Here is a 14,854-nt window from a genome sequence, read left to right on the forward strand (position 1 = left end):
TTTTTAATCGGCCACGTTATTTTTTTCTCGGACCCATTCAGTAACGATTATGAATCAGCATTAACCGATATGGGGAACGATAGTTCTGATAGAAAATGATTATACTTTTTCGGCTGCAGGCAACTTTAATTTTTTCCCCATAAGTATAAGAAAGATGAGCACTTTTTGTCCAAATTTTTGTCGTCTATCTCTCTCAATATTATTCAACAAAAACTAACTTTGCCCAACGCTGAAATGATGTGTAACAAAGATATTATAAGCGTAGATGCGGTGCGGGCTTAGTTGCCCGCCATACATATAGATGGCGCGTCCGGCGAAAAAAGTCACTTCCCCTTTACGCACCGCCACCCGTAGATAGCACCCACGAATCCCATCGATATATTTTGCCAACAGCCACTTGGAGCGCTGAAAGCAACCCTCAGTGGTTGCGTTCCAGGGGAGCACCCAGGTGCACTCTGACCCGTTCCACGATGTTAGGTGAGTGTTGGGTTTCACTTGGGTAAACCGTTCAGTGATCGCTCGTGTGAAGAGTGGGGGTCACTCGACGGGTGACTATTTCACCCACTGGGGTTCGTTCAGGTTTCTCACCAAGTGCACCCGGGTGCACTCGGACTCGTTTAGCGGCGCTGGGCGAGTGGGCGTATGCACCAGGGTGAACCGTTCAGAAATCACAAGATTGAAGGGTGGGGGTTACTCGATAGGTGAGTATTTAACCGACGAAAAATGGTAGGTGGAAGTGAGTGAACACTGAAATTGGCGGGAGGAATAAGCGGCAAGTTGGAAAGTTAGCGCACATATAGAATATAACTCGTGAAAACTTCGTTATAAAGAGAAAAATGAACAGTATAAAAAAAGTTATGGAATTCGCACCCGGAAAACATATAGTCATTTTGGGAGAGCACAAAATGCAATTGTAAACAAAGAAACAGGAAACATCTTAGTGTATGACACGGAACGTAGGGTAGGGTGAGGCAAGATAGCATAGCTGTCCTTTTCACGTCAGTATTTAAAATCTGCTAATTTATTGCTTGAACGTAAAGCATTATATATACTCTACTCCAAAATTGAACGGAAAATTTAAAGTATTTAACTTCGAAATGATGTAATCGTTAATCCTAACCTCTGCCGTAATTAACACTACAAAGTGTAAATAGAAAAATGAATTATATCCACATATATTTTAATAATTATATTACAAAAATAAATATAGCAATTTTTCGACATGAGACCATGTACATTATCTCAGTAAAAGATCAATTCTACAATACGTAAACTCCCAAATACTAGACTGGTCTACTACAATTATTATAAGACACTGAACTTCATATATATTGGGGTATTAAACAGCTTTTTTAAACGTCTGCCGTATTTTTAAACCACAACAATGTTTTTCTTATTTTTATAGTATTTTACGAGTTTTAAACCAAATTTATTTAAGAAATACACCAGAAAATAGTGATCTCTCTTCTAGTTGACAGAATCTCATATTATTTAATCATACCTACAACAGTGCTGCTGTCATACTTTTTCTGAGAATATTTGTCGATAAGATTAGTTTTAAATACGTTTACACCATAATTAGCATCATGCACAATCTGATAATATAAAACATTGCATCCTAACCTACCGACTGCTACACTAAGAGGTTAGGTTAATGCACAGGAAGACGTGGCTCATCCGCCTACGAGAAAATTAAGTGACTCATCTTATCCCCTATGCTCATCTCGCCCAACCCTATCCTAAGTTGATGTGAAGATTATTACTACTTTTTAGGTTATGGTGCGCTCTCTTAATTTGCAAAAAAAAATAAAACCAGTCATGCGTTGCCAATAACTATATTATCGACAGCACTTGTTTTCGAACCGAAATTTTGCAATTACGTGATAACTGCTCTCCTACTAAGTTTCCCAAGTTATCAACTGCCCAGTGGGCACAGAAGTCCAAAACTTGTCCTATATACGTCTTTCGGCAGACGTCTTAAGGACCTTTTAAAGACATGAAAAGATCCAAAGGATGTCTTAAGGACGTCAAATCATATAGCATAGAGTTCAATTCTAAGGACGTCTTCAGGACGTTCCGGTGCCCATCGGTTGTAAACATAATAGTTTGCAACAATAACTGGTTTGATGCAACTGCAGCAACAATTATTTTCTTTCGCTGGCTCTCCACTGTATGTTGTTAAATATAAACATAACCTGGCAATCTGTGTGTTGGCGGCATGATTCGCACTAAATCCTTTCACATGCCACCGTTCAAAGAGCACCAAACTTCGCAGTTCGCGTTCGTAAACCACGCCCCTTTTTCAGGTTCACTCGATGAGTGCGCTTGGTGAGAAACCTGAACGAACCCCTGAAACTAGGTAGACGGAAGTGAGTGAACAGTGGAATTGGCGGGTAGAAGTAGCGCATGGTCCAACAAAGCATGATCTTGCCAGGCGCAAGTAAAAAAAAGTCAACCAATCAGATTCGGCACCCTAGGGCACCCGACCTTTCTGACATCTTGGATCGAGTGCGGCAGTTGGCTTCCCCTTCCATTCGCGCCAATGCAGTGAGTATGGTGGGGGGCGTCGGTTCATTCCAAGTCACTCCAAGTCGAACGTATTTAAGCATCGAATTGGCGGGACCATGGTTTATTGGATCATGGAAGTGGCGGAAATCGCAAGTTTAGTAGTAGTCTAAAGTTTAGTATCTTCATTATCTAAAGTTTAGTATCTTCGTTACTTTCCACTATTATTGAACACATCGCTGTTTGTAATAACAATGACCTCATTACTGAAGCAGCAATTAAATTCTTCTTATCCTGTTCTTGCATTTTTTAAACTTTTGTGTAACGTAACCTCAACTATCTTTTATCAAACATACACCCGACGCACACTCGAAACCGTTAATTCTACCATTCTCCTTCCACTTCACCCTAGTAAACTCCGCCCACTTCTTTACTTCGCCCACTAATTCACCCGGGTGGTCCCCTGGAACGCACCCAGTAAGGTACTATAGTAGATGGGAATATGCAAGCTGCCATTCCGGTTCCCAACCAAATTCAAATTCGCTAAATTGATATCGAATTATATAAATACACTTACATGATATAGATTATTTTTAAATTATACTGAAGCATTGTTATCAAAACATAAATTATAAATAAAATTACATGTGATATAATATATGAAATATTTAAATTCGACTATATGATTTTTTAACTTTCACATTTGCAAAAAGTAGCTCTTGCAAAAATTATTATTGCAAACGAAGTGGGTTAATGTGCTTCGTTTTGTAGAAAAACGGGTTCCTAACCTTACTTTCTTCTGGATCTCATTTCGCTTTAATATATCAAAAAATGATCATAGGCAATTTAATTACATGTAAACATAATCTTCAAATCCCTTATATTTTAATTATATTGTGCTTGTCATAAATATTAGTCATAACTTCGCATAATCTTGAATTTAAATTCGGTTTCCATTTGTCGCGTCTACAATTTATGATTCACATTGACAGTCTTTCTCTTTGCCCTAGTGGAAAACGGCAAAGTTTAAATCCATCCTCGCTTTTATTTTTACAAAACGGAGCATTGCAGCAGACCATTTTTCTTATATTCTAAACTTAATTTTGATTAAACTATACGACATGCTTATCGCACTGTTTCCCGCTAACTGTCCAGGAACCAGAATGGCGGAAAATAAGAAAAATGGTCTGCTGCAGTGCTCCGTTTTGTAAGAATAGAAGCGAGGATGGATTTAAACTTTACCATCTTCCACCAGGGCGAAGAGAAAGACTGTCAATGTGGATCATAAATTGTAGACGCGACAAATGGATACCAAATTTAAATTCAAGATTATGCGAAGTTATGACTAATATTTATGACTATCACAATATAATTAAAATATAGTGGGTCTGAAGATTATGTTTACATGTAATTAAATTGCCTATAAGCATTTTTTTGATATATTAAAGCGAAATGAAATCCAGAAGAAAGTGAGGTTAGGAACCCGTTTTTCTACAAAACGAAGCACATTAACCCACGCAAATAAAAAGGATGTATGATCTGAAATATTAATAGCTATCATAATAAACTGTTTAAGCTACAATTTCTTTTTTAATTCTGCAAAATAAAAATTGGCATATAATCTTCCAGAAAATATCGTTAAATTTCCCAGCAATCTAGAGAATATTGTTTGATTCTCTCAAAATCTTTACAAATTCATAAAAAGCTCCTTTTTGACAAAATTGTAAAAAATAACATTTTTCTCAGAATTTTTATAATTTTTAAATTAACCATGTTTTGAAATCTTTTTAGATATCTGAACCTTCTAAATGTTTTTCCTTTTTAAAAGCTTCCAAAAGATTCGTTTTTGAAAATTTTTGGAAATACTTTGAAATCATTTAGAACATTATCCGAAACTTAATTTTTCAAAATAAAAATCATGAATAATTTTTCTTGGAATCTGAAGAAAATTTTTTTATTTTCTTGAAACCTTTGGTAATTTTAATTCCGCTCCCTTTTTCAAAATTTTCAACAATCTACATTAAAAAAATGGAATTTTCACAAGTTTCAGATTAACTTTGAATTTTATGAATATTTAAAAATATTTATTAAGCATAATAGAAGTTTAAGAAAATTTTTAATTCTGACTCAATTATTTTTAGAATCTCATTTTCAAATAAAAAAAGAAATTCATTGTAATTTAATTATAAATCTTCAGACAATTTTATTGTTCTCTTAAAATCTTTAAAAAATCTTAAAAGGCTTTCTCATTTTTTGTTCGAGATCTTAAAAAATGTACATTTTATTTTAAACTTTTCTGAATTATTAATTACAAAACATAATTTAATAATTTAATTAAAAATTAACATTTATTGATCTTTCTTTTCTGTAGATTTGATACAAATAATTATGTTGAATAATTCAAAATCTAAATGCCCTATGTTGCTATTGCTTTTTACATTCACGTCATTTCGTTAAAATCACTTCTTGATAGGACGCGTACTTTTTGTTTTATTCATGAAAAATAACGTTGAAAAAAAAAATAAAAAAATTGTGTAGAAAAACAACGAAAGTTAGGAGAAAGAAATCCAACAAAATACTATATAAATACTGCATATAATACTGCATATAAATACTGCCATTTAAAAGAGATCATTTTGATAAAGTTTTTTTCAAGCATTCCAAATGCAAAGAATAAATATCCGAGCGCGAATTATTGAGCGAAGCGAGCCGCGCGCGTGAAGATTTTTTAGAATAAGCAGATTCTTTAGAATAAGATTTTTTAGAATAAGACCCTTTAGTTCCTGTTTAATTAAAAAACAAGTGCAATGCAAATTTCCTTTTCGGCTTAAATCTTAAGCTAAATTGCATGAAAAGAGTTATCCCGAAAATCAAAGTTTTGAATGAATGCACTCAAATAAATCTAACTTTTTTACAATGCATAATTTTACTTCATTTTTTAAAACTTGAAAATATACGAAGATACAGTCGTCGCTATTTACCTTGCCCCACCCTCGAGTCTAATCTTGATGTGTGGTACTTGATGCGAATTGTTTCGCTCGCTACGTATGTTGCCGCGCACGGATCAGTGTTTAGAAACAATGAAAGTTCGATTTTCAGAAGAAATATTGTGGAAGTAATTATCTTATATTTGGTTCCAAAACATTGTGAGCACATCGTTCTTTCGCGGAATAAACTAAAAAATAGGTTAGTAATTACGAATTATTGATAAACCTTTCATTAAATTTCCCATACTTAAGGCTATCTCATATGACCCGGAAATTATCATAAAACATAAATATTATGATTTCGAAATTATTTTATAAGCCTCATTAAAAAAGCATATAATGACTTTTTGCATTTTAAAATTGCCTTAAAATACCTATACCATTGACGGCAACGTAAATAGCGTGCGGAAAAATTCTCGGATGCCGAGCCGTCGTGATCTTTGTGAGAGAAGAGCTCGACCGAGAGTTAAGGGAAGCGGCAAGGTAAATAGCGGCAAGGTAAATAGCGCAAAGGTAAGTAGCGTGGATTGTATCATCTATTTTATAATATAAAGTACAGAATTTGCTATTCTTTAAAAATATTTTAATCATTTGAGGTTTCGAAAAATTGAATTTTGTTAGCTTTGTCCTGCTCCCGATTTTTTTTATCCCGATTTACAATGAAAACGAATTTCACCATTTTTGTTTAAAATTTCAAGACTGCGAATGTTTGATATAAAAGCAGTTTTTCTGTTTTCTTTCGCTTAGAAAATGGAAAATATCGCAAAGATCACTCAAAATACTCAAAGATTATTTAGCACTGTCAGTAAATTATTTCTACTGCATTACTAAATCCAATGTTATTATTTTGCTATGTATTTGCAACGATCATGGGCCCACTGCATAGCTGTCGCCACCACACGGGCACCATCAATACATAGTAAATTTTCAACTTATAGTTCCAGGCGTGAAAATACATAAAACACCTCATTCTGATTGAGTTGAAATCTGGAGTGGAATTCCGATGCCCTCTAACTTAGTTGATCGGATCTCTCTTCCTATCGCATGAAATTAGACCAAGATGGTTGATCGTTTTGAAAACGATCGATTGTACCTATCTCTTTCTATCTTATGTGTCAGAAGGGGCAGTATTCGGTAACCAAGAACTCCTAATTTCTCGATTAAGGACAATCGCCTCTCTTTTCTGATATATAAGATAGAAAGAGAATGCTGCAGTCGATCCTTTTCAAGAAAATCGTACATTTGCGTCTAATTTTATGCGATAAAAAGAGAGATCCGATCAACTAAATTAGGTATTTTCACTTCAATCAACAGTTAACTTCACTTCGTAGATTGCTGATGGGAAAACAAGGGACAAAATGTATGGGATTCAGTTCATTTTTGCCCTATTTTGCTAATATCTTCGTAAAAGCTAATTTTTTCTACATGAGTGTAGTTGAAAAATGGCTTTTATATTTTAATTAATATTCAATAAAATAATTACATTATAATAATTATTATTAATTACAAAGATATTAAAGAAATAAAGGCTTGTTCCTTGCATTTGATCCATTGTTTTCCCCTCAGCGTTTAACTAAGTGAAGTTAGCTGATAGTTGAAGCGAAAATACCTAAATAGAGGGCATCGGAATCCCACCCCTGATGTTAATTTCGATCCTTCTCGTAAATTATCAAAGAATTTATCAGCCGTTTATATTCTCGGTAATATTCTCATTCTCGTTACCATTCTGATTTCTGAAATGTTAAGTCGGTTAAACCTGTAAAGTTATGGAATAAATTAAAAGTCAAGTGAAGTGAGTCAGTGCAGTGGAATCGGGTGGAACAGAGTGGAATGAGTGGAATTTTCTTATAAAGTGCAATAGTTTAATTAAGTTTAATCCGGTTTGATCGATCAGTGTTTTTGCAATTTTGGATCATAATCTGTGACGATTTTCGAATTAAATATAGCCAAAAATGCAGATTTAGTTCCCATAACAGAAGTAAGTAATAAACTAAACCATGAAATGATTTCCAAGCTGCAGTTTTTCTAGTGGACATGATCATTTTGAGGTTACCTTTGATTGAATGTTAAATAATTGACTAGGAATAAGTTAAATCATCATTTAGAAAATTATAATAAACCCATTTTAATCAGTAAAAATATCTTTCTTCTTAATATTCTAACCTCTTTATGAATATCCTGCTTTCTTAGAGGTGCTTTTCATGAACATTTGTTGATAAGCTGGATCTTTGATGGAGCTGACATTTACCGTTTTCTATCATAATTTAATGAAATTATCAATTATTAAGCATTAGAATTCTCTTTTACTTTCTTCGGATTCTAAATTGGATAATTCTTTACAATTTCAACTCTCCGTGGGTGTTTTTGCAAACATTTTACGAAATATTTACTAATTTTTGTTTTGAATTTCGGAGTGATGCAATAATACAGATTATATATTTTCAGATAAAGAATTAATGGTCACGATGCAGACGATAAAATGTGTTGTAGTAGGTGACGGAGCTGTGGGTAAAACTTGTCTACTTATTTCTTATACCACGAACAAATTTCCTTCTGAATATGTTCCGACCGTATTCGATAATTATGCCGTGACTGTAATGATTGGAGGAGATCCATATACTCTTGGACTTTTTGATACTGCTGGTATGAAAATAAACTGATAAATTATTCAAATTCAATATTGTAAATCATAAGCTTACTTTTTTTATACTTAATAAACGTTTTAGATTTCTGACCAAAATCAAACTATTGGAACATGAAATTGAAGTAAATTCGAAGCGATTTGTTAAAAGAAAGCATTAAAATTATTGTTAATTGCATTATTATAACGTGTCAAATATGGGTCTACCAAAAATTTGAATTTGCCGTATTTAACTTACCGTGTAAGTCCTTTTACAACTACTGGCTAGGTAAAAGTTATAAATAAGTTTAATTTGAACTTTTATTTACATATCTTGACATATTTTGCTACTTTTTTATTCATAAAAACCATTTTACTTACAAAAAAAGAAATAGTTGCTAAAGTTGTTAAAGAAATAGTCGTTTTAAATTCTATAAAGCACCTCTACCTCTTTTCCACCTTAAAAAAAAATACAAATGAAATTTTTATAATTGTTTATAATGGATGAAAATAATTCACAAAATATGTTCCATTTTATTAAAAGAGAATAAAAAAAATTCGTACATATGCTCTTTTTCCCAGCAAGAATGTCTAAAAACACTTTAATGGTAAGTATTAATTTTGTAAAATTTAGTATTGATACATTCGAACAGTCTTGAATTTTTTACCTTCGCTTCCTGATGAGACAATATTAATTTTATGTAAAATTTGACTAACAAAAAGAAGGCACGAGATGTAGATCGCCGATTCAACTGGTACTTTACAAGATAAAAAAACAAAAAATCTATTTGGGGATAATTTGTTTTTTTTTTCTCGATTTAATAGGCCTTATTTTCCGAGATATTGAGGTTTTAACATTTTCGCTTGAGCGATCGGTCTTACAGACCGACATTAATTTTGTGATAAACGGAAAATCAGTAGGGTTTCTGTGTCATTTCTATAATGTTTTCTTTTACGTAAATTGCAAATATTAAAACAAAAATAAGCCATCAAGTAAAATTTTTTAACAAAAAACGGGATCGAAAAGTATAAGCAAATACGAAAAACTATTTCGTGCCTTGCCTAGTTTTATTTGATATTTAATACCTTTTAACCGAATTATTTGCTATAATGTTAATTATAATATAACACGTAAAATGTATTATAATACTTTAAATATAGTCGCTCTCCGTAGGAATATAGTGTTTAATAACTTTTGACAGATTTAACTTTTGTAATCTATCGAGCAAAAATACTAAAACCTCCACATCTCGGAAATTCAGACCCATTAGATCGATAGAAAAAATACGCCTCTAATTGATTTTGATATTCTTTCATCCTGTAAACCCCTTGTCGAATCGGCGATGAGCATCTCGCATCCTCTTGTAAGCTGTTATCATGAAATCGCCACGCTTTGAGACGCTTCAATAAAAAAAAGAAAACGATTTTCACGAAGGTATCTGCTTATCTATAACAAGTATATTATACTATCTTTGTATTCATTAGTCCCTAATCTATAGGCACGTTAACTTTTGAAAGAATGATCAGATTGGATTAAGCTTTGACAATTTAACACACCTTTTTATGGTCTGAAAAGAAAGAACGAATTCGTTCACCAGCCATTTTTGACCAACAACCCAAGCTTTATCCATCGAAAAATTGAATTTTCCAACAAAATATATATATATATATATATATATGTGTATATGTATATATATAAATCATCTATAAACTTAGGTGCCGAGTGTCGCACAATATTTTTCATCATACCAGTTAGCGAAAACACTCATCGTACCATAAAGTACATACATAAATGTCCGTTAGCCAATCAGATCACAGTATCAGTTACTTTATAGCAAGGAGGTTCTTCCACTGAAATGTTCAATGCAAAAAATGTGTCACGAAAGTTGCAAACGGCCGTGCCGCGGCGCTAGTAGTAACTTTGCACAACAAAACCATGCAATACCAGAGATGAGGTCTCTGGCAGTACCATAGGAAAAATGCATAAAAATTACAAAATAAATATGAAAATCCCTTTAAAATTATTTTTTCTTCATAGTGTAGAGTCAAGTAGTAAATGAGACTTATTTACTTGCGTATTTCTTTGTTTAATATAGGAAAAAGCGGCACAATTGACATAATTCAAGCAAACAAACAAAATTGCATGGATATTCAGAAATTATAAAGAATAATAAAAACATAAATAACGAATACACAAATTAATGAAAAAATGCCGAAAATATCTATTATTATCGAATTATAAAATTTTCCAAATTTCAAATATCGATAAGATTTTTAATTGACAAAAAATAAAATCCCAAATTTAAAAATCCGAAACTAAAATTCACCGACTTCAAGAACGACTTTTAAAATAAACGAATGATTAAATTCCCACAAATATTTCAATTCTCGAAATTTAGAACTGCTGAACATAGTTAATTTATTATAAATTTATGAGCTATTAATAGAATTATAAATAAGGCGATCAATTTAATTAATCATTAATTAATAATTTATTAATTATTTTCGGAAATTTTAAATATAGTGATGAAGAGCTAATTTTTTTTTATATTGCCGTTTTACAATATAATGCTACTATATAATAAATATAATTATTATATCTATATATGACAAAAAAGGAATATGATAACCAACTCTTAAATGTGATATTTTTTAATCAATTAGACTTGTAACGAAGCTAAAATATTATTACATTTGTATGTCACTCCTAAAGAAAGACAATGAACGAATATTTGTTTATCTTTGGTAACACTTAAATTAATGCAAAATTATTTTTGAAGTGCTATAATAAATCCATGTTGAAATTAAATTCTAAGACTTGAGAACAAGAAAATAGGTATTATTATCTTGTTTTTAAATTTGTGGAAATATAATGTTCATAAGATTCTTGAGAAAATCTAGAAGGTTTTTAATTAGTTCAGGGATGGCAGAAAAGAATCTAAACAATTTTAAAGAACTTTTTTTATTATATAGTATTTTGAAAAATATTATGAAAAATTCCAGTCTTTTAAAAAGATGTATATAACTTTTAGAAGTTGGGAAAGAATCAAGAAATATTTGATAAATTTTTCAAAGTGTTTCCGAGTTTTGAAATATTTGTAATCTATTTAAAACGTCTTAAATTCATGAAAATATTTTTAACTGGCACGAATTTTTCTCGAGATTTTCAAATATAATTCCAAATTAAAAAAGTACCTTACTATCTTCTAAATTTCCACAGAATTTTTAAGAAAGTTTGTTTATTCTCTTGAAAACTTTCGCAGTTATTTTTAGTTCCACTAAATGTTACTTGAATTTACCCGATTTTTTTTTCGTTTTTATTTTGCAATCTTACCAAACTCAAACATTTTGCTTTAAAATCTTTTAAACTATTTTTAGAAATGTTAAAAAATCGTTTGTTGCGTTTAAAAGCCTTTTTTAATTTTATCTTATAGTTCATTTTTAAAAATAAAAAATAATGAAAAATTTTCACACGAATAAAAGGAAAATTCTTCTCTTTTTTAATTTTGCCAGACCTTGTAAGTCTTTTAATTTCTAAAAAATATTCAATTTTGTCTGCATTTTTTATTTATTCTGCAAAATTTTAAAAATTGGCTTAACATTTTTGAGCTTCTGTTTTGACCATTTTTGAAATCTTCTAACTTTTGAAATCTTAGGAACCTGGAAAAATATCTTTCATTTTCGTGAAACGTTACAAAATTTAGAAAAAAACTTTACAAGTTTTAATTATTTTTAAATCGTTTCAAAACTTTTCAATATCTCTCAAACTTACTCAAATTTGTTCTAAAATTATGCAATATGGCAACATTGCAAAATATTGCTTTAAAATTGTTCAAACCCTTTTTAAAAATTGAAAAATTTCCCATGAATTTTAAGAATATTTTTTCACACCCTGACAAAATTTAGTTTACCTACAAAAATTTGTAAATCTTGAAAAATTAGAAATAATGGTCTCAACGTCTTCCATATTCTTTTAACCTACATTTTAAAATATTCAAAATTTAAAATTATTCTTTTAAAATTAAACAGAAACCATTTCTCCTCAGATCTTTAATAATTATTAAAAAGCTTCTAACTCTTTTATTCGGGGTCTTCGGGTGTTCTCTGAGTTTACTTTTATAATCTGATTTTCATACCGCAGCGATATTTAATGGAAATGATTCGATACAAAAAAAAAACAGTATTAGAAAAATCCGCTGTGTGATTTTCACAATAATTCTATAAATAAATTTTCTCTTAATACATTTTTATGAGTTTGTAACTGCTCTACATGACAAAAGACACAAATGTTATATATAACAGTCAAAACAAATAGAACAAAGCCACTACTAGCGCCTCCGCATGTCCGTTTTCAACAAATGGGCCATTTTCAATTGTCGGTGACAGGAGGCTGCTTTATAGTACGCTATACCCGAAGTAAAAATTGTATGACCTAGGCCATGAAGTGCTATTTTAGATATCATTCGCAGTACCTAAAGTCGCACCTATGATGACGGTGTGATAAAAAATAGTATTTAAATAGAACTATTTTCCGACCAAATAATGCGACATACGAAAAAAGTCCAAAACATAAATTTTTTCTCTTAAGAATACCTAAAAAATTGCCTTTATCTCTCTTTTTTTTTATAGAACTACCGTTTTTTTTCAAGATCGAAAATACTATTGAAAAATATATAATTCAAATTATCAGCCAAACAATGCGAGATACAAAGAAACCTTTAAAACCAAAATTGTTCCTTTTAAAATGGTGACAATCTTCTCAAAGTTTTAGCAAATAAATTATAAGAAATAAAATAATGAGAAAATTATTGAGAAGACTCAATTTAATATTTATGAATAAAAATGTACAGGCCAGGAAGATTACGACCGTCTTCGGCCTCTGAGTTATCCACAGACGGACGTTTTTCTTGTATGTTTTTCTGTAGTTTCGCCATCATCCTTCGAAAACGTCAAAGAAAAAGTAAGTCAGTGTTTCTTAATTTGTATACACCTTTAGAAGTTAAGAATTTACAAGTAATTAAAGAACTTAATACTGTAATTTCCAGTGGGTTCCGGAAATTACTCACCATTGCCAGAGAACACCCTTTTTATTAGTCGGGACGCAAGTTGATTTGAGAGACGACGTCGGGATTGTTGAAAAACTTGCCAAAAATAAGCAGAAACCAATTTCCCCAGAACAAGGAGACAAACTGGCGAAGGAACTAAAGGCGGTCAAGTTTGTCGAGTGCAGTGCTCTCACTCAAGTAAATACTTAATTTCATAAACTTATTAAAATTTATATGCACACAATAGTATTGGTGAAAAAAATTAATTATAACGTGTCTTTGGAATATTATACGTTTGTGTTTTAACCAATGATTTTCTTAATTACAGGGTTTCATCAGGCATATTTGCTCCAATAATATACTATGTGACAGTTATTTTTTACCTACTTTACTCGATATAAAAATAAATTTGATTAAATATGAGTAAATATCGTCCGGTAGCGTGTCCCTGATTACCTTTTCTTCAAAAGTATGATATTATATTTTAAAAGAAAGCCTAATCTCTAATACAAATACACTTAATTTTTAAGACTTAGTGGCTGAATTACAAAATAAAGTTTTTCCTCTTTTCCGATCATAGTTCGAGAGTTATAATCGCTTTTTAAATGTTCTCGAGTTTCCATATCGTTCGGAAAAGAAACAGTTTTTCTTTAGTTTTATGGCTTAATAGTTTAATTTTCCCATTGAAAGTAACACGGCTTTATTATTAGAAGGATAATATTTTGGAGACGAGATTGTGAAGAAAATATGAATAAAACGTGTACTTTTTACCTGTAAAAACTTAATTGATAGGTGAATCAGAGTGCCGATTTGACCTGGAAACTTGGAAACGACTTAGAATTGGTTAAATTGCAATAGTCGTTAAGAACCATGGAAATAAGCATGAATTTCATTTCCAAACTTTGATTTTTCTGAAAGACCATTAAAAAAAAAACTTCATCTTAAAATTTCGAAACTAGGCAAAACTGAGAAAAGTAATTTCTTCCTTAGATATAGTATTCCAAAATTGATCTTTGATTTTGGACGTTTGCTTATTTTAAGAAGAGTATGGTTATTCTTGAATATATTTCCGTTATTTTATTCTTTCTAGTTATAATTAGTGCACCATATTTTTAGAACCTTAAAGACAGTTGTGATTTGCAACTGTAATTAAAAGTTAATATAATTATCCTGCAAGTTAACTGAGATTTAAAGCCAATATAAGTCATTTGGAGTATTTATTGAATAGAGCATGATGAATTGAATGAAGAATCCGTGAAAGAATCTTCCTAAAATAAGAGGGCATGACACTTCTTGCCTTTCTTAAAAATATGAGTATGATTCGCTTGGAAAAAATTAGGAAAAACTTACAAATAAATATTACTAGCAGACGGCCATTTGTTGCTGTGGCTCAGTTATAATACGTTGAATTTATATTATACTAAACTTGGCGCCATCTATTGGCTGCTCACGCAGCCTAGATAACGTGAAATGTTTAAGTGTCGGTCAACAAATTAACTTACACCGCCATCTGTAAAAAACTTATGGAGTATACAAATAAAAACATTTAATTTGCAATGAAAAAGTATTGAGGTAATTAAATGAGATAAAAAGTATCCTATCCTTTAAGTTGAACCAAATTACACACAGTATACCAAATTTCCTCAAGATCGTTTAAATAGTTTCGGAGTTTAGTGGTGACAAACATCGTGACACGC

General features: G+C 31.2%; 1 protein-coding gene across 2 annotated transcripts; it reads left to right on the forward strand.

Annotated features, from left to right (window-relative positions):
* Window positions 1–7,213: 7,213 nt before the first annotated feature.
* LOC117179856 (cdc42 homolog) lies at window positions 7,214–14,091 on the forward strand. Of its 2 annotated transcripts, none has more exons than XM_033372012.1 (5): window positions 7,214–7,470; window positions 7,938–8,135; window positions 13,038–13,072; window positions 13,158–13,355; window positions 13,486–14,091. In XM_033372012.1, exons 2-5 carry the CDS (start codon window positions 7,949–7,951, stop codon window positions 13,582–13,584), a joined length of 519 nt encoding a protein of 172 aa, XP_033227903.1. In that variant the 5' UTR covers window positions 7,214–7,470; window positions 7,938–7,948; the 3' UTR covers window positions 13,585–14,091. The 2 variants fall into 2 exon arrangements, with proteins under 2 accessions (XP_033227903.1, XP_033227902.1); XM_033372011.1 differs by having other exon boundaries at window positions 7,219–7,470; window positions 12,963–13,072.
* Window positions 14,092–14,854: the final 763 nt, after the last annotated feature.

This window comes from Belonocnema kinseyi, chromosome 9, assembly GCF_010883055.1.
Source record: "Belonocnema kinseyi isolate 2016_QV_RU_SX_M_011 chromosome 9, B_treatae_v1, whole genome shotgun sequence".
NCBI lineage: Eukaryota > Metazoa > Arthropoda > Insecta > Hymenoptera > Cynipidae > Belonocnema > Belonocnema kinseyi.